The 21,360-nt window shown below is 24.9% G+C and overlaps 5 protein-coding genes across 7 annotated transcripts in view; 2 read left to right on the top strand and 3 right to left on the bottom strand.

Annotated features, from left to right (window-relative positions):
- LOC114578270 (uncharacterized) overlaps positions 1–3,176 on the bottom strand; it is a 58,245-nt gene extending 55,069 nt beyond the window's left edge. Inside the window, exon 1 of one of the 2 annotated variants that reach the window (XM_017048900.3) lies at positions 2,666–3,176. The gene's annotated coding sequence lies outside the window, so the exon portion shown is untranslated. The remainder of the gene's footprint in view (positions 1–2,665) is intronic. The other variant, XM_062083706.1, reaches the window with a different exon arrangement.
- An 18-nt stretch (positions 3,177–3,194) lies between these two features.
- LOC107992726 (nuclear pore complex protein Nup85) lies at positions 3,195–9,219 on the top strand. 2 transcript variants are annotated; one of them, XM_017048770.3, is made up of 8 exons: positions 3,195–4,083; positions 4,384–4,810; positions 4,910–5,289; positions 5,446–5,765; positions 5,840–6,057; positions 6,195–6,413; positions 6,501–6,600; positions 6,668–9,219. In XM_017048770.3, the coding sequence occupies exons 1-8, from the start codon at positions 4,054–4,056 to the stop codon at positions 6,870–6,872; spliced, it is 1,899 nt and encodes a 632-aa protein (XP_016904259.1). In that variant the 5' UTR covers positions 3,195–4,053; the 3' UTR covers positions 6,873–9,219. The 2 variants fall into 2 exon arrangements, with proteins under 2 accessions (XP_016904259.1, XP_061939590.1); XM_062083606.1 differs by lacking the exon at positions 6,195–6,413.
- A 109-nt stretch (positions 9,220–9,328) lies between these two features.
- LOC107992812 (leucine-rich repeat serine/threonine-protein kinase 1) lies at positions 9,329–19,027 on the top strand. The gene is made up of 2 exons (XM_017048891.3): positions 9,329–9,468; positions 9,548–19,027. Exon 2 carries the CDS (start codon positions 9,556–9,558, stop codon positions 16,936–16,938), a length of 7,383 nt encoding a protein of 2,460 aa, XP_016904380.1. The 5' UTR covers positions 9,329–9,468; positions 9,548–9,555; the 3' UTR covers positions 16,939–19,027.
- LOC107992813 (oxidized purine nucleoside triphosphate hydrolase-like) lies at positions 17,389–19,532 on the bottom strand. The gene is made up of 3 exons (XM_017048892.3): positions 19,146–19,532; positions 18,253–18,398; positions 17,389–17,897 (listed from the first exon to the last, which is right to left on the bottom strand). Exons 1-3 carry the CDS (start codon positions 19,295–19,297, stop codon positions 17,704–17,706), a joined length of 492 nt encoding a protein of 163 aa, XP_016904381.1. The 5' UTR covers positions 19,298–19,532; the 3' UTR covers positions 17,389–17,703.
- Positions 19,533–19,986: 454 nt separating this feature from the next.
- LOC133667167 (small ribosomal subunit protein mS23) lies at positions 19,987–21,141 on the bottom strand. The gene is made up of 4 exons (XM_062083788.1): positions 20,999–21,141; positions 20,497–20,658; positions 20,295–20,394; positions 19,987–20,174 (listed from the first exon to the last, which is right to left on the bottom strand). Exons 1-4 carry the CDS (start codon positions 21,040–21,042, stop codon positions 20,088–20,090), a joined length of 393 nt encoding a protein of 130 aa, XP_061939772.1. The 5' UTR covers positions 21,043–21,141; the 3' UTR covers positions 19,987–20,087.
- Positions 21,142–21,360: the final 219 nt, after the last annotated feature.

Genomic DNA, 21,360 nt, shown 5'->3' with positions numbered 1-21,360 from the left:
AAACTCTTTATATTCGTCGCAATGTATACGAAGCAAAAAAGGTTTTCAAAGCGGTTCATCGGTACTATTCCATTTCAATTTCGTTTTTTATATCGATGCCAATTTTTACTACGTCAACATTCAACATATGTTCTCCAATTTCAAAACACCATTTCTATTATGCGCAGTATATTTTTTGATACTTTACTCGAAACATATAGAAGGATGCAAATATTTTTTTTTTTTTGCAATTTGCAAAATGTGCTCTAGAAATGCTTAAAAGCAGTCGATAACGATATTTTTTTAATATTCGATACTTCGAATCATTTGTTTTCCGTCGAAATATTTATTCGAAATTCGAAGTTTTTACACTCGACGTGTATTTTAAGGGAAAAATAGTTAAAACAGTCGATAATTATTTCTTACGTGTATATTTTTTAATATTTGATACTTGAACACGCGATTATTGATCGTTTACTTCCCATCGAAATATTTATTCGAAACTATTTATTCAGAAAGTTGCAAAACCTTTGCATTCAACAATAAAGTGTATATTCTAGGAGAAAGATGCTTTAAAGCAATCGATAAACTCAGCTATATTCGAGATATTTTCGAGTCCTGCTTGTTTTGATTGCAGGATTCATCGCGTTCCATCACATCGATACGATGCATCTCACAGAAGCGCGTACCAATTGATAAAAAATACATGAAATCAAACGGGACCAAAACAGGGTTCGTGTCATGGTTAAAAGAAAGAAAAACACTCGATCGGAAGAATAATGTGGAATAACATTGAATCTTCAATATTTTTCGTTTCGACCCAATAAGCATTTCATTTACATGAGCGATCATAAATTTTATTTTTTTGAAATAAAATAAATAGAAATAAATATTTATGTTTAATATCTGCTCAGGCAAAATTTTTACTTCAAATTTGTCATTTTGAGATTTTTTTTGGGTCACTGAAACCCAAAAAATTAGATGGATAAGATAAAATAAAGTTAAAAATTTATGGCATAATAAATCAATCATTTAAAGATTAATAAATTATAATTTAATTATAAATTAAATTTTGGAAGATTATTTTTATTGCAACAATCTAAATCCAATTAAGAATTTGTGTTTTCAATTACATTCAAAAAAAAAATTATCAATCGTTCAACAAAACAAAGAAAAAAGCATAAAATATTATTTTCATTCGCCATGATCAGTCATCGACCGAAGTATTTAAGTACATTATAGTGTTTACATTTATTCGACTTATTCATATACAGATATCTTTAATCTGCCCTTTACTTTAATTTGAAGAGAGGAAAGGAAAGACTGTTCGATCAAAAGCAATTTCATCTTCAGATTGCATCAGAAATACGTGATTTATTTACATTAAATAGTAAAAAAATTTTCTTTCTTTTCTTTCCTTTTCACAATTAAAACAAAATACATAATATATATAATATATATAATAAATATATTTTTGAATGAAGTATAATTTTATATTGGATTGATTTTTATGATAAAAATTAAATTTTTAATAATTAAATTAATTGATTTAATTTTAATCATTGTAAATATAATTTAATATTATAATTTAATTTTTTACTAATTTAATTGAAACGTAAAAATGAAAAAAATATAGAAAATTTAAAAAATATTTTTATATAAATTAATATTTTCTGAATTAATTATTTATATGATTTAAAAATATTTATAATCATTTGTTAAGTTAGCAATGATTTCTACCTAATTCCTATAATGTCTAAATATCAGTTATAATACATAAATTTGTGATTTCATTTAACTAGTTCTATTCTATGAAGCGTATTGACGGATATTGTCTGCTGCGGTTTATACACTGTTTTTTACATATTCTTTCTTGCGTATTCGAACTCTACAAACATAACCTGTTGCAAAAATCCATATACTACACATATCAATGTCTTTCTATACAAACGCAAGCTGGCAAACAAATTTGACCTATAATATAATCAACTAGTAAAAACAGAACATTGTTTTGAATGTAAAATGGAATTAAAGAATATTTTTGAATAAGGAATATATATATATATATATATATTCTTTATCAATAGAAAATATGTATATTTATTTGAAGTAAATCTATACAAGATTATATATATATATATTGATTAAATAAAATTCTTATTAATATTAAAAAAAAAAATTAAATACAAATGTGATAAAAATAAGAAGATATATCTGATCATTGAAATCATGATTGATATTTACAGTCAATAAGTTTAAAAATATTAAAAATTCGTAATTAAATTTGTGTTTCAAATACTTAACAAAAGATGAAAAGAAAGAGACATACATACTACGTCATACAAATAATCGACAATACACTAGAATAAATTTTACGTAAAACGTCAATATAATTTTTAAAAATTCACAAAAACGTATTTACAATTATTTAATATTTTTATATATCATTTGCAAAAATTCAATCCGACAAAATTTACTGTCAATTTTGATAAAATTTTATATGATTTAATGGATGATTTTTAACGTTCGTTTATCTATATACTCGAGAACCAGCAAATAGATTTAAAAAAGCCGGTATAGCAAGGCAAACAGTGAAGCTACTACTAAATCGTAAATTATTCTGATAATTATTCAAGAAACAAATGAATAAATGAGATATATAAAATATATTTACATGACCACATACCTGATTTTTCTCAAGTTTCAGCTTTCGTAGAGAAATAATTCAACGAATAAACGATGCCGATGTTTCACGCCATGGATTCCCTTTGCAAGATGCTTCACTCACAAGCCGTGTGACACAGGAAAAAAGATATCACTTCTTTCTCTTTTTCTGTTTAAGCCAATTTTCCAGACAACTGGCCTCACTATTGAGATCGTTACATTTTCGCGTGCAAGACGATTCTATATCTAGGATTTTTTGATGCGGCGTCTCTGTTACTTGTAGAAGTGGTACGTGGCGACCCGGCCGGACGCGAACAAGATCCACTTCTCTCTTTCTTCCTTCTTTTTCTTTCTCGCTAGAGACACGCACACTCCAGTACGAAAGCTCGTTGACGAGTAAAAGCCCAACCGCGGCTCCGATGATCGAGCCAGGATACACCTTTCGAAAGCACCGCGCAAGCTCAGACTGTGCGGAATCTGGTCCCCATAGTCGTGTTAAGGGTCGTGTTTCCTCGGCTATGTTCGGCCACCAATGGTAAACTCGACCTGCAATGTTTCGTATGAATAGGACAGACTTGTGCTTTGTTATGATTACATATTGACGCAAAGAAAAAGAAAAATGTTATGGGATACCTTTAGAAATTTTCAAGAAATCCATAACAAGAATATGATATTAATGGTATTGGAATCGTATTCTGAAAATTGCATTTTGACAAAATTGCTATGTTTTAATTTGTAAATAGAATTTATGATTATGAATAATATGTAATATGGCTTATTAGATATAAATGTTCATTTACGTTTGATATTTGAATAATGAATATTAGATTAATTTGATATATTTGATAATATGTGATATATAATTTAATTAAGTACAATGATTCAATAATAAATCAAGTTAAATTTATATATTTGAAATAGAAAAGATTTGATTGATTTTTTACAAAAATGTCAAATATGAAGGTTAAATTTTAATAATACGATAGCTTTATATAAAATCTAATTTATTCTTATTTAAAAAATGAAAAATATGAATGATAAAAGCTATAATTATTAATTATTAGATAAAATAAATATAAATTGAATTATTATAAATTAGAAACTTTATTTATATTATATTTCTGAAGTAAAATTGAAATTTTTTTTAATATCGACATTAGAGTATGTATGTTTCAATAAAATATTTCGATATTATTAATAGCATCTTTCGAGTATCGATATGATATAGAATTATGATATATCGATTATTTCACAATCAAATATAGTTATCGATAATACTGTATATGCATATGTATTTAATCTACTAAAATACATAAAGTTAAGTAAACTGGGAATGTAAAAATTGATGTGCATATTATTATATAATAAAATACATTTGAAATAAAATTCTTTTTTTCTATATTATCAAATATGGACGAAATCGATAATCCTCCAACTGTAGTAAGCAATAAAACTTAGTCATATATTAATTTATACTTAACCTATATTCTCTTTAATATTTAATTTTTATTATTTTCAAAAATAAAATCATATCATAAATTTTTAAATATTTTTTGTAAAAGAGAGACATAATAATTTTTATAATTATATTTTGTATTTTATATATTATTATATAAATATATTTAAATTAAACTATATCATTTCATTCATGATATAGTTTCTTAATTAAATAATAAATAAATATAATAATTTATATTATATTTTTAAAAATATATTAAGAAAAATATTTTTTGTTTCTAGGATATTCCAAATATTTCTAAAGATCATCTTATTGCTGGAAAGTGGATAAATAGTAGTAGAATCAGTATATATACTACTAAAGTTACAAAAGAAAAAAGTTTAAAGAAATATGATTCAACAGTACATATGTTAAAACCAGAAGTAATTTTATTTTCACCACAATTACGTAAACTAGTAAATGAAAGTAATGGTGTTTTTTTATCCATTAAAAAACTTAAATCTTTTTCTGGAGATATTAGACTTGAACTTTTAAAACACAGTAAACAATACAGATCTATCTTGAGAGCATGTATAGAAAGTTTGCAAGATATATGTGGAAAATGTCTTTCTGAAAAAAGAGAATCATTAGAAAATTTCTTGACCATTTTTTATCAAATAGAATGTGTATGGCACTTAGTGGAAATTCTTTACGTAGATGTCATACCAGGTAAATTATATTAAAAATAAAAAATGTAATGTATGACATTTATATCAAATGTATGACATTTATATCAAAAAATTCTAATATATAATATTTTAAATTTAGGTGATGTAGTTTTACCACAATTGTTAGAATGGATTAAATTTCATTTTCCATCTAGAGAACTTATAGCAGTTAAAATATTAGCTCAAAAGACTATTGGTGCTGATTTGGAATATCCAAATTATTGGGAAGTTGTAATAGGTTGTGCATTACATGGAAAATTAGATTTAGTAAGAGCTTTATTAGCATTACATAGTAAAGCAGATCATCCTGCTTTTGTAATGGCAGAAAATGCTCTTAAAACTATGCCTGTATATAATGTATATGGTGGTTATTCTATAAATGAATTTACTTTGTGTTGGAAACATTGGCAATTAGATTTATGTTCAAATTTAAATAGTAAAGCTTTTGTTATTGATACTAATTTAGAAATGATTATGAAGGTATTTATAATAATATATAATATTAAGATACATACATATTTAAAAATAAAACTCTCAATAATTACTTTCATTTATAAATATAACAAAATAATAAATTTAAAAAAAACAATAAAATAATAATAAATTTAATAAAATTATTAAAAACATTTAATATAGTTAATTGCAGGAGAACAAGATATATTGTGGCAATTTTCACAATATACAGATGCTTGGTATGAATTATTAGCAGCAAAATTATTTTATACTTCTCCATGTTGTAAACAACCTGAGCTTTCTCATCATGCTAATAATATTTCTAAAAGATGGCAAGCTAATAGACCTTCTGATAATGCTATACGTGCTTTGATGGAAAGTAACTTACATCTTGTTATTAAAGAAATACAATATATGGGGGATAATGGATGGTTTGCTGCTCATTTGGTAGATTTATTATATATTTGTGGAAAACTTAAAATATTAGATGAAGATCAAATAGAGTAAGTTATTGTATAATTTATATTATATTTAACAAATATAAAAAAATTTGATAAGATAACTTTTATTTTTTAAGAGTCAGTAATCAGCTTCATGAATCTCTTATATTGGAATATGGTAACACATTAATGGGACATCATTCTTTGTGGCAATGTGGTGCAAGTTATTTGATACATTGTCCTACTCAAGGCTTAGCTAGACTAGAGATATTGTTACAATCATTACCAATGGGGTCAGAAGCAAGAGTAAATAAGATTTTAGACATAGCACGAGATAATAAAATGAATCATATAGGTTACTATTATTTTTTAAAATATTATTTAAATATTTAACATAAAATATATATATATATTTAAAATATATATTATTAATATATATCATAAATATATATATATATTATTGGTTATTTAAAAAAAAATTTTTTTTTTTAGTTACTAGTATTTGTAAAATTCAAGGATTAAAATCTATGAAACAAGGAAGATTAGGAAATGCACTTGCATGGGCTTTAAAAGCTCAAGATAGTATTTTTATAACATATATTGCAGATCAATTTTTGAAACGTTATGTAGAATATGGAAAATTGGATTGCCGTGATTTATTAGAAAATTTAGGTTTTTGTATGATGGCTAGTGATAGGCTAACATTTTTAGGTGAATCAATTTTAAAACATTAAAATTACAAACAATTTTTAAGAATGTCTAATGTCAATTATAATTTTTATTATTTTTTATAATTAGGAAAATATTGCGAATTTCATCAAATGTACGGTATTGGAGAATTTAAAGAAGCAGCAAGTTTGTTAGTGTCTCTTTTGGTTTCAAATTTAACACCGAAATAGTAAGTTTTAAATATAAATATATTTTAAATTTAAATTAAAAGCTATATTTGAGAATATTTGTTTCAGTTTTTGGTCAATACTTTTATCAGATGCTATTCCATTATTGGAAGCTAAGGATGTAATTTTGTCTTCCAATGATTGTTATGAATTATTACGATGTGTAGAAGCACATGGCGATGATCCGAAATTTCAAAATGAAATTGATATCTTTCGATTAGCTGTTGCTAGAAATCTAGCTCGAGCATTAAGTCTTGAAGGCTGTCAAAAATGAAACATTAAAATGTTATTATCATTTTATAATGTAAGAATTTTCTAATTTTTTAATTAAAAAATCTTTATATATAATCTTAGTATATCCATTAAAACACACATACACATATATTTTATGTACATATATTGATTTAAAAATTTTTAACTATATATATTTTATTATTATTAATATATATTCAAATATAAAAATTTTGAATACTTGACAAGATTTGCACATAAAAATTTATTGGTTATAATATATATGATATTGAGACCAAGATTTATTTACATTTGTAATTAATAATTAAAATTTTTGTATTAAAATTAAATAAAGGAAAATTAGGTTTTACATGAATTTTTTAAGATAAATGATAACATTAAATAATAAATAAGATAACATTAATAATATTTATATATTATATATTATATATTATAATGAAAATTTGTTATTTTTTTGATAATTTTTCCACAATATATTCTTAGCAAATATATTAAAATTTTAATATTTATATTATAGAAGATTATATTATAATCTTCTAATATAAATAAATAAATTTTTACATACATAAATATTTATTACAATGTTTTTTATTTTTAAATTAAAATATGTATTATTATAAAAAAAGAAATTATAGTTTGCACATATATATCAGAATATAGTTTATTGTAATATTTAAGGTAATTAATCAAAAAAATTGTTTACCCCATTTATGGTTAAGTTTAAATGAAATGTTTTTATGATAATAATATAATATCATAGTAACATGGCATTATAATAATCAAATGAAGAGAAAGATCAATAATCATATTATGTAATGAGAAAGATAATACAGATAATTTTACAGACAAGATATAATATAGATCTATCATTCAATTTTATAATTATTAAATAAATAATTATAATTATTTTTGAATCTATTATTTTTAAAAAATTTTTTCTTTAAAAAAATTTAAAAGAACATTTTATAAATTTATAAAAATATCATTGTATTCTTTAAAATATTTTTATGATTAATATTATTTTACATATAAATTTTTTTAGAATTAATATGAAATGAAAAATAAATGCAAACTGAACAAATTTATATAAGTATAAATGTATTCCTTTTTTATGGAAAAAATAATAATTCAAAGTAGAATACAATTTTTGTATATATATAATTTTTTGTTTATATAATTTTAATATATATCACTTATACTCGCTTATATATGTAATATTATAAAATAATATATAATATTATATATATGTAATATTATAAAATATAATTGCTTTAATATTATATATATATATATATATATATATATATATTATATATATATATATATATATGCATATCATAATAAAATTTGAATCATTATTCGTGAATTGCTAAGTTTTTCTGAAACTTATATATACATATATATTTATATATAATGTATGAATATTCTTTTATTATAAATTTATTGTTCAAAAATGCATTATAATAATACGGAATTAAAATAAAATTTGAATTCGTTATCATCTCATATTGTTGAATCTATTAATAATTTTCTTATTATATTTTAAGAAATACGAGAATCATTTTTTAATCGTGAATGATTCGTCATTCGTCTGGCACGACAAATTGTGTCGACAGTTCATTAGTTTCATTGTCGATCACACAATACAATATACAATACAAAATTTTTATGTGTTAGTGCAATAGAAAACATTTTTTTATTACTACTACTAACTTTACAAAGTTTAGCAGTTAGATTGATTATACTCTTAAATTATACTCCTCATTGCTTTGATTCATAAAAAATTCTTTTTACACGATCGGTATTTCAGTTTGTGTAATGTGAAGTTCTATAAGTTGATAGATCTATTCTATATCTCGTTTTTGCTAATGCTATTTATTTAAATCGATCCGATATTATTCATGTATAAAATTATAGCTAAAGATGTATACAGTCGATAAAGAGAACTGGCAAAATGGCGATTATTAAGAGTTATGTTTAGTATCGCACTGGTTTTTCGTTTCAAATTAAACGAATTGTTATTGTAATTGTCAGTGCAAAAAAGATACATAAAAAACATGGAGAAAAATTATATATGTACAGTGAATAACGAAAAATTAAAAAATATCGATCGAACATGATTTTTGTAACATATTCAATCGTGCTCCGATTGATATGTGTTTTGATGTATATGTATGTAAGTTTTTCTACTTATGCATTGAATTTTAAATCACAAATACACAAAGATTATTCTTTTATAATGAAAAGAAATTTTATAATGAAAAGAACAATCTTATTAAAATTACATTAAAGTCAAAAATTCTATTCAAAACATATGTATACAATTTTTAATATAAAAATAAATAAAATAATAATCGAAATTTTACAAATGTATATAAATAATTTCAAGTATCTAACTTCCACTTTGAACACAGTGGATCTGAAATTTATAAAGAATGATAAAATCTTTTATATTTTAAATTGTATTGAATTGAAAACATTCAAATTTGATCAAATTGAAAATAAAAAATCATATGTAAAATATCATAAAAGAAGAGTGTATCAACAGTATGACTATATAACTGATCGAATGAATTTATAATCATGTAATCAAGATAATTATATTCAAGATATAATTAGTAAGTATAAAATATTTTTATTACATAGAAAAATATTGTAAAATATACTAATATAACAATACAATGTAAATGTTTATAGTTTACATCATGGAAGATTATACTCCTATTGATGAAGATTTTCCTGGTCGTTTGTTACATCAAGCTGCTTTATGGGATAATGCAGAATTATTAGAAGATCTTTTAAGAGGAGAGCATGCACAATATATAAATAGTCAAGATTCATGGGGTAGAACACCATTACATGCTGCAGCTATTACTGAAAATTCAAGATGTTTAGATGTACTACTTTTTGCTGGAGCAAATCCAAATATACCATGTGGACCGAGAGGTCATTATCGAACACCATTACACATTTGTGCAGAACACGGTCATAGTTCCAATATTGAAAAACTTTTAAAATTTAATGCTAGTCTAATGATTCAAGACAATAACGGTGAGAGACCATTAGATGTGGCTGAAGAAGCTAAGCAAGATGTTTGTATAAATTTGCTTAAATCAGCAGCTGAAAAATATGAATTGGCAAAACTTGCTGTACATGCTTCTTTGCGTGCAATATGTATTCAAGGAGATTTTGTGGCAGCTAAAAATATCATTCAAAACCATATGTCAGATTTAGATTGCATTATCAATATGGCACCAAATGGCGCAAATACTCTACTTTTTATAGCCAGTGAGATGGGTCACAAAGATATAGTTCGTTTGCTTTTAGAACATAGTGCAGATTGTAGAGTACATCCTGTTACCAAATACTGTCCATTATATATAGCTTGTTACAATGGTAAAGTAGAAATAGTAGAATTGCTTCTTCGACATTTTCCTAAACAAGTGCAATCTTTAACTGTTGAAAAATGGTTACCGATTCATGTAGCAGCTATAAATGGCCATCATTTAGTTATTGATTTATTATTAAAATTTGAATATCCACAACATACGTATCAACGCTACAAAGACTCATCTGGAGAATTTGAATACGAAATGCCATTTGATATCAATTCTCAAGATGTAACAGGACAAAATATTCTTTACATATCTAGTATGCTTGGAAATATTAAAATCGTAGAGTTATTGCTGAATTATAAAGTAAAAGCGAGAAAAATTAAAGAGGAAGATATGGGAGTGGCACAGCCACTTCCTATGTCGAAAAGAAAAATTTCAAGTGGAATACAAAGATTGATGTCTAGTTTGAATTTTAGAAGTAAAGCATTCGATAAAAAAGATGACAATATGATATGCCCATTAAATTTAGATTTGTATTGCAATAATGCCACTGAAACTTCTTTACATGCAGCAGTGAAAGGCAAGCATACAGAAGTAGTTAGCGCTTTATTATTGGCAGGTGCTGATCCTAATTTGTCTGTGAAAGTTCCTTACGATCAGAACGATCCAGAAAATAATTACTCTAGCGCGTTAATTATAGCTTGTCAACAACGTGACATAAAAACTGCAGATCTTTTACTGAAACATGGTGCCGTGGATAATACATGTAAAGCAATCAAAATTGCTGCACAAAACCGTGACGAAGCTCTCACAGCAAAATTATTGTCTATAAAAGCTTATCCTGATTCAGAATACAAAATCAATAAAAAAGCTATGACTGAATGTACTCAAACATCTCACTTTTCTGCATTATCCTCTTTTGGCAATGTCACATATTCGACACTATTTCCAAATACACCGACAATGATAAATTGGCATAATCAACAATGTCATCTCTCACAAATACGGGCTCAATGGTTAACAGATGCTGTATTACATGTAAATAAAAAATTGAGCGCTAAAAATAACGATTTGGTATTATATGCTATCACGAGGATAGATATTTCTCATAATTCCATTACTTCTGTACCATCTATTGTATTTTATTTACAAAGCCTACGGTATCTTAATATGGCTCAAAATAAAATAGATACTCTTACAGCTGAACCAAAAAGTTCTAAAGATAAATTGTGTCCAGTTTTAGAAGAAATGTATCTTCAAGACAATCGATTAGAGCAATTGCCAGAATTCATAATGAGCTTACCTACATTGGAGATTATGGATGTTTCAAATAATAAATTACAGTGTCTTCCGGATAATTTATGGCGAGCTCCAAAATTAAAAGAATTGAATGTTTCTTTTAATTTATTAAAAGATTTACCAAGTCAAGTTTCTCAAAATATTTCACGAAAAACACAACGAGAAGATTGTTTGAATAATAGTCCTAGCAGTCGAAGTTTAGCATCGCAATTGGCTATTTCTCGCGAAGATTCTTTAGAATTTGAATCATTTACTAAAATAGCAAATGCACAAATCATAGAGATGGATCGACCTCATGTTTGGACTAAATCTGTTCAAGTATCGGAAAAAGTTTCAGATGATAACGAAGGTGGAGCAAGATCAGTGCTTACGTCCTTGAACTTGGCGCATAATTTATTCAATAGCATTCCAGTAGCTTTACCATGTTTAGCTGTTAATCTAGTGAGATTAAATATGGCTTATAATTCTCTTCGATCCATGAGTCATATAACATCGTATCCGGCAAGTTTGAAACAATTAGATTTATCCAATAATCAAATCTCTCGATGGCCCAGTTTGCCACAAGTAGACGGTGCCGATTTGATGGAACAAGCAAATACTGCGTGTTATTGCCCTACAACGAATGTACAATCTCCAATTGTTCCGGGCAGCAATAGACAAACAGCTACATCTTTGCGCGACGTAGTTCTCATGTCGGTTTGCACGCATAGACGTCACTTACGTTTAGAAAATTTAAGAACGTTAATTCTTGCCAATAATTTATTGAACAGAATACAATTGACGTCGGTCGATGATGGAGAAATGCCAAATCTAGAAGAAGAGAACATAGATAGGGAAACAAAAACTAATTATTCTGGTTCAAAATTGTATCTTCTGTTCCCTAATGTCAGCATGCTTGATGTTAGTAACAACAAGTTGAAAGAGATCCCACAAAATATTTATGAGCTTAATAATCTATCTGTTCTAAATATAAGCGGTAATCCGGACATTATCGAATTGCCACCACAAATGGGGTTACTTTCTCGTTTGTGGAATTTAAACACTCAAGGTTGTAAATTGCAAGAACCTTTAAAAACCATGATTGAATCGAAAAAATATAAAACGATGGATGTGATTGGATATTTAAAATCAATCTTAGAGGATGCTAAATCATATGCACGTATGAAATTAATGATTGTAGGGATTCAAGGTATCGGTAAGACTAGTTTATTAGAACAATTGAGACAAGAAGGTGAAGTTCCAAATAAAAAAAAAGCTACAGAACATTGGGCGAAAAGAATGGGCAATAAAAACATTAATGCAAAGACTGCCAGAGGAACAACAATATCCACTGTAGGCGTTGATATTGGAGATTGGATTTACGAGAAAAAAGTGAGAGGACAGTCATCTCATGGTCCAGTTTATTTTAGAACATGGGATTTTGGTGGGCAAAGAGAATATTATGCAACACATCAATATTTTTTATCTAAGCGGAGTTTATATTTAGTTGTATGGAGAATCACAGATGGTTTTAAAGGTGTATCAGAAATATTTCAGTGGTTGGTAAATATCCAAAGCAGAGCTCCTAATTCACCTGTAATTATCGTTGGCACTCATTATGATATATCATACGAACATAGCGAGGCTTTACAGCAATATATCCGTGATAAATTTATAAATGTAGTTGATGCTGAAAAATGTGGTTTGCCAAAAGTGATGGAGACTATCGAAGTGAGCTGTAAAACGAAGCATAATATAAAAATGCTGTGTAATTTAATATATGATGTTGTATTTAGTTTAAGATCACCTGGAAGCAAAGAATTATTACTCGAACAAAAAGTTCCTGCCAGTTATCTTGCCTTGGAAGATGTGGTAATACAGCTTGCACATGATAGGAAATTATCAGGTACGGATCCGGTTTTGAAAGCTGATCAATATTATACGGCAGTAAATAATGAGCTTCAAAAATTGCATAGATCATTTAGAGATCCTGCTGAATTACATCAAGCGACACTTTTTCTCCATGAAAATGGCATTATTTTACATTATGATGATGCTACTTTGAAAGATTTATATTTTCTCGATCCACAATGGCTTTGTGACATGTTAGCACACGTAGTAACAATACGTGAAATTAATCCTTTTGCCAGATGTGGTATAATGAAATTAGACGATATTCAACATGTATTTAAATCTTCTACTATATCATCTATAGATACGCAAGGATATATCGTTAGCTTATTAAATAAGTTTGAAGTTGCATTAACTTGGGATTATCGTACTTTGTTAATTCCCTCTTTATTGCCAACTGAAGAGGATATTTTAAGAAATAATCAAATAATCAAAATTCCTGTAAAAACACGAGGTTGGCATATACGTTCTAAAAAAATTACATCTCCAATGATAACATTTCAAAATTCTTCTGGAGATAAATCGAATACAGAATGTGTATTGACATCTAGATCACAACCAGATTGTTCTGTTACGCGATTACTTTTAATGTCTTATTTTCCTAGTGGTTTTTGGTCAAGGCTCATAACTAGAATTTTAGCCGACGATGCTATTGTTGAAATTGTGATGTCATTTTTAGCGCCTTTCAAAGATTTTGTTGATGATAATATTTTTACAAGTTTGTTAGATACACAAGCAGAATGGATACTTTGGCAAACAGGAATAGAATTAAAATATTCTAATATCACTTTATTGCGTCTTAAAGAAGTCAATTATAATTTAAAGAATTCGCCATATGATTATAGACAATTTAAATTTAAATTGAAACAGGATGGAATATGGTGTACAGTAGATTTAAAAAATTCTGCAATTTTAGAAATTTGGTTTCCAGTTGATACTTTGGTGATAAAACAACCTATAATGTCGGATTCAGCTGAAGAAGAACCAATGGGCTATCAAGCAATTGTAGTAGAACCTCGACCAGAAAGTATGCCACAATTATTGGCCTTAATAGTTGATCATATCGATATTTTATTAGAAGATTGGTATCCTACATTAGGAACACGTTTTGTGCATACATCTGAAGGTAAACTATTAGTTACACGATTGATACCATGTCCACGCTGTCTATTAAATAATGGAGAAAATGAAAATGAAATTAGCGATAATGATCGTTTAACGGAAGATATCCAAAAATATTATATAAATAAAGAAAGACAAAGTCAAGATAGTTATAAATCTGATGGTGATAGTGGTGTGGGATATGATAGCCTAACATCAAGCAGAATGCCATCTTTAGAAGGTCATCCAGATATTATTAAACAAAATAGCCATTCTGAAGGTATTTTAGCATATTCTTGGATGGTCGAAGAATGTATTTTATCTGCTTATAGTAATAAACCAATAAGTTGTCCTAAACATTCTGATATACCATTATCACATGTAGCTCCCGATATAATTTTTATGGATCTTGGATCAAAACATTTAATAAAATCAGAAGATATTAAATTGGGAAAGTTATTAGGTCGAGGAGCATTTGGATTTGTATTTAAAGGTGTTTGTCGATTACCAGGAACTTATCAAAAGATCGATGTTGCCATCAAAATGTTACAACCAGTTCCACCAGGTCCAAATTCAAAACAGTCTGCTGTTCTTGCTTATAAAGCAGCTCAAAGTAAATGGGATAGAGATCCATTACAGTATGCTTGTAAAGCTTACTGTACAGCAAGACAAGAATTAAACATTTTGTTGACTCTCAGACATACAAATATTGTACCTTTAATTGGAATAGTAGTTAGTCCATTAGCACTAGTACTAGATTTAGCACCAGAAGGTGCATTGGATAATGTACTGAAAAATTATAGACGTTCTGGTGCTAAATTAGATCCATATACATTACAAGCTATAATTCTTCAAGTAGCAAAAGCAGTAGAATATCTTCATCAACAACATGTAATTTATAGAGATTTAAAATCAGAAAATGTTTTAGTTTGGCAGATGCCTTTACCATTTCAAGATTATCCCGAACATCCTGTTCATGTTAAGGTTGCTGATTATGGTATATCCAGACTTACATTACCAACTGGTGCTAAAGGATTTGGTGGAACTGAAGGATTTATGGCACCTGAAATTATTAAATATAATGGTGAAGAAGAATATACTGAAAAAGTTGATTCTTTTTCATTTGGAATGTTTATATATGAATTAATTACTTTAAGACAACCATTTGAGGGTCATGAAGCAGTTAAAGAATGTATTTTGGAAGGTGGAAGACCACCATTAACATATAGAGAAACATTTCATCCTTGTTATGCTCTTGATTTAATGGTTATATGTTGGGCTCAAAATCCAAAAGATCGACCTACTGCAAGTCAAATAGTTTCTATTGCATCAGCACCTGAATTTACACATCTTATAGATGTTATATTATTAACAGAAAGAACTCAAGTAACTGCTATTACTATGACAAATAGAACTATAGAAGAAAATTTAAATGGAGATGAAATTTGGTTTGGACATAATAATGGTGAAGTTGATATGTTATTAGGAACACAAAAAGGTTGGTTACAACATGTTAGGATTGAAACTCCTATAATACCATATGCAATGTGTGGAGTAGATGGATATATATGGATTGGTGATGATATAGGACAAGTACATGTTTATTTAGGCAGTAATTTTGGTTGTGTTGCTAGTTATAATCTTGAACCTGATCATAGTATAGAATCTAAAATAGTAGGTTTAATTTATTTAGAACAAATAAAACATTTTGCAGTAGCACTGCATAGTGGAAAAACATTTTTATTATCAAATTCATTTACACAAATGAAAAAAATGGAAATTACGACTGATATTCAAGACAATGTAAAGACATATTCTTTAGCAGCTGTTTATAAAAAAAAGCGCATATTGGAATTATGGATTGGACAAAGTTTTGGTAAAGTATCAATTTACGTTTTAAGAGACAATAATTTAATAGATACAGCACAAGTTTCTCATGTAACTGGAGAGGCAGCTATTAAAAATTTATTTGCTACACATTTATTGAGTGCAGAAAATTCTGTATTATCATATACATATCCTGGATGCATTGTGTATCAATGGGATGTGGATACTAGACAAATAATAAATAAATTAGATATGTCTAAATTAGTACCTTGTTCAGAGAGTTTAAAATCCATTTCTATAGAAGAAAATTTATCAACAGAAAAGTGCCAAGTAACAGCTCTGGAAACTTGTAGGAATCAATTGTATATTGGTACTACTTGGGGATGTATTGTAGTAGCTGAATGTAATTCACTTAGACCTATTACTGTTTTCAGACCTTTTGAAGGTAAGGTTTGTCAAATAATATCATTTAAATCAACAGATGAAAAGAAATTAGTACTGGCAACTGTTGGTCAAGGTTACCGAAGTTTAATTTCGCGATATACAGATTTTTTGATTGATAGTTTAGATGCAGAAGATCTTAAACATAGTATGTATGCTCTTTTATGGAGATCTGAACATTGGTCAGCTGCTTAATCATAATTTAATTATGATAAAGTAAAACCAAGCCAGTGCTTTGTGGTGCAAAAAGTGATATAATTGTGTGTGGTTGACAATTCTATACGTCCATATTTTAGATTGTAGATTTTAAGCTTTCAATCTTGCCTCATCTTATATCTTTTGAACTGAAGACAAAAATATTTATTCTTTATTCGGTCCAAGCTATATGGTGCTTGATTGATATATTTGCAAAATTTTTATTTATGAAATGATAATATAATTTAAGCAGAATATTTTTATCTTCATGTGAGGTATCACAGTATAGTTTTATAACTTATCATAAGTACTTAGATTTTTAAAATAGTTATATAATTATTTGATAAAAAAAAAAATTAGAAAAACTTATTAGCTTTGCAATATATCAGAAAAATTTATTTAATGATCTCTGAAATATCACTATATGATATACCATTAAATATTTATATATTTTATTTGAGATAATTTATTGTGTATGCTTTTATTTGATTAAAAATTACAGGCAGGTATAATTAATGTAGTATCAATGTAATATATTTGTACAATATTTGCTTAAAATTCCTTTCGATATAATCTAAGATTAATAAGTGATAACAAATAATGATTCCAAAATGATAATGGTTTTACTATTAAAAAAGTTATCAAATGTAAAGCCAAATTTTATTATAATTATAAAAATAAAAGCGAAAGTGAATTTTTTAATAATAATTATGATTATGAATATGTAAAAAAAACAGGAATGTATGAAAATTATGAATGAGAATATTAAGAAATATGATCTAAAGATGGTAGTTCTTCCATAGTTTCAATGTTATATTTCAGAATTAGGTCTTGACCTCTGTACAAAAAATATCCCTTAAAAAATTGCCCTCGTAACATATAAGGAAACCAATATTCATCATCCGGCCACATTTCTTTAAAAGGAATATCTTTCAAATTATACCATTTTGGTCGCATTTCTGAACAAAAAAATAAAAATATAATTACAATGTATTTATTATATTTTTAAAAAAATACACATTAGATTATATTGCATGTAATATATATATTTTAAAGTTTTTTATTTTGCTCAAATGTATTTTCTGTTTTTTTTCTGTTTTTTTAATTGATCTCCACAATTTGTATAATTTAAGCAGTCACATGCAATTTTATGCTTATAATTAAATAAAAATTTCAACATGATTAAAATAAACAAATATATAGAATCATTGAATAATAATTGCACATAAAATAAATATAATTACTATTACTAATTAGAATAAATATTTCATTATAATATTAATATTATAATAATATTGTTTAAAATTTAAATACCTTCAGATTCTATAATCTCTCCATAATATTTATATGTTTCAAAAACATGAACTTCTAATAGAACTTCATTTTCTTCAAATTCAAATTCTAGAATTCCAATTTTTCTTAGTTCTTGTGCAGATAAACCACATTCTTCTTTTAATTCGCTATAAAATTATTATATTATTTAATTATTATATACACTGATTTGAAATTTACTTTCTAATTCCTATCTATTTGTGATAGAAATATTTCAACATAATATAATGTATAATAGAAATAATATACGTAATATTTATATTATGTAGCATACATTATACTTTTAGCTTAAATATTTTTTATACTATTTTTACTAATCACATATAATTTTATTTAGACATATATATATATATATATTTTATATTTATTTAAAACTGTACCTGTATATACAAGATGATTCATAAAAAATATTTTAAAATTTCTTTTAAATAATAAAATATAGATTTAAATAAAATTAAAAAGATAATTTAATTACTATATATATACTATATATAGCAATAATATAGTATTATATTATTAAAAAAATTTAAAGTAAAAAATCATATATATATATGTAATACATATATTACTTTTGTTATTTTAATAAAAATGCTTTTACAAATAATATACAATTTAACTAATATTTTTTTCAGCTTTAATTAGATTTTTCATGAATCATCTTATATATTGTTAAATAGTACGATAAAAATCTTTGTTGAAATTCGTTGTTATTAATGTATTGGTTATTATGAAATATAAAATATTGTTGAATATAAAATTCTTAACTTATTATATATAAAACATATTTTCTACTTAAAAAAAGTTAACATTAATTTTTAATTTATATTTTTTTTATTGTTGCAGATATTTTTTATAAATTTTTAAAAATTATTTACCGCATGGCTCCATGTAAAATTGATTCTCCTGGTTCTATTTTGCCGCCAAAACCATTCCATTTATCTTTTCCGAATCCTCGTTTTTTTAAACCCAATAAAATTTCTGTTGATTTTCTAATAAAAACTAATGAAAAAGCTTTTCTTACAGACATTCTATTTAATTAATTTATCAGAAATTTAATTTTCCTTTTGAAAAATTATTAATAATAGTTTTATTACTTAAATAAAACTATTATTAATAATATTTATTTATTACAATTATATTTATTTAAATAAAAATCAACTTATCAATAAAAAATATATTATAATATGATATTATAATGTAAATTTGAATGTCTTAATTTGAAAAATATTTGCTAGGTTATGCTATTAAAAGAACGCTAAATAGAACTTACTTATTAAGGGTAGTTTTCGAATCTATATACTATATTCTATCTTACGAAAATCATGGAAAATTTTATAATTATGCAATTTTTTTCTATTTTTATTTGATTTATCCCTTATTATTTACTATATTATAATTTATTATATTATTAATATTTTTAATATTAAATTAAATTTTGCATTTAATTTAATTTAATTTATTTTTTTTGAGAAAGAGTAAAATGAAAAGTAAAATGATAAAAATTAAACATTTTTATTAATTTATTATATATTAAATTAATTATATATAATATATACTATATTATATATAATTATATATTATATTATATATTAATATTATATATTAAATTAATTATATTATATTGTATATATAATTAAAATAATAATAAAATAACTTTATATTTCTACAAGAATATTTATAAAAAAAATAAACAATGAAGAATAAATATATATTACATATAATTAATTTTCTTTTTATTTTTAGAACATGTTATTATAAATATAATCTATTCAAAATTCTATTTCTTGTTATTTTTTTGTTAAGTCTTCATGTGATATCTATGATTTAGGTATTGTTTTATTTGTATAAGTTACTTTATACTTTTTCAATGCCATTTTATATGCTTTTTCTTCTTCAATATTATCCTATTTAAAATAAATATATAGCTTTTATCTGATTTTTTATATAAAATTAACTGTTATATAATTATATAAAAATAAATATAATAATATTGAAAAAGTAATAAAATTTGTATTTCATATTACCTTTAAAAAATTTTTATATAAAGATAAAAAAATTTGAGTTTGCGTAACATTGTTACATTTCATATCTATCATAGAAAGCTGTATATCTTTGTGAAATTTTCTATAAAAATATATATTTGAAATGTAAATATAAATTATTTATTTATTAATAATAAATATATTTATATGAATTATTTGTATGAAAATTGAAATTTTTACTTACGCTCTTATAATATCTTCAGCATAAAATATATCTTGTATTTTTTTTTGTGATGGTTTTCTAGCAAAAATTGGTTCATCTTTTGGAGGAAAGCTTTTATATATATTATACCATAATGGCAAATTACTTGGATCTAATACATCTGAGCGTACTAATGCTGTTATTCTAAAATTAATATAAAAATATATTATTTAAAAATTATATAAAAATTATTTAGCAATAGTTTATAATAATTAATTAAAATGAATTTATTTTTTCAGAATCGTAAAGTAATTAAATTTAAATTTAATTTTTTTTTAAATAATAAGATTTTGACTTTGTACAATTTTTAATAAAATACATTTTCATTTTTTATTTTAATTGTTTTATATAAACATATAATTGATTATAATTTGTTAAATAAACTATATAATAATAAATTATCTATCAATAATTTAAGAATATAAATTTTAACCTATTTTATAAAGATTTAAATTTTCATAAAATATGTTAAAAGAAATTTTACCTTGTAAAAATTGTTCCAATTTTTTCTGTTCTACTTTGCGCCATATTTTAAAAATAGAATTATAATTTATAAGCTAATTTTATATATGGAAGTTTCTACTTATTATAAATATATATATATATATATGTATATGTATACTAATAATTAATGCGCATATAAGTATAGGCCTTACGATCTTGTGCTATCTTTTTTCAGAAATGTTTACTGTTTGATATATTCATTTTTATACTTAACCTCAAAAGTAGTTTAATATATAATTTCATGTGTAAAAATTACTATAAAAAGTGACATCGTATATATTGAATTATATGAAATAAGTTTTATAAAATACTAATAAATTCATTAATTGATTTGATTTAAAA

The sequence above is a fragment of the Apis cerana genome, linkage group LG1 (assembly GCF_029169275.1).
Source record: "Apis cerana isolate GH-2021 linkage group LG1, AcerK_1.0, whole genome shotgun sequence".
NCBI lineage: Eukaryota > Metazoa > Arthropoda > Insecta > Hymenoptera > Apidae > Apis > Apis cerana.
Note: the sequence above shows the minus strand (reverse complement) of the source record. Positions and strands in the feature narration are given on the sequence as shown.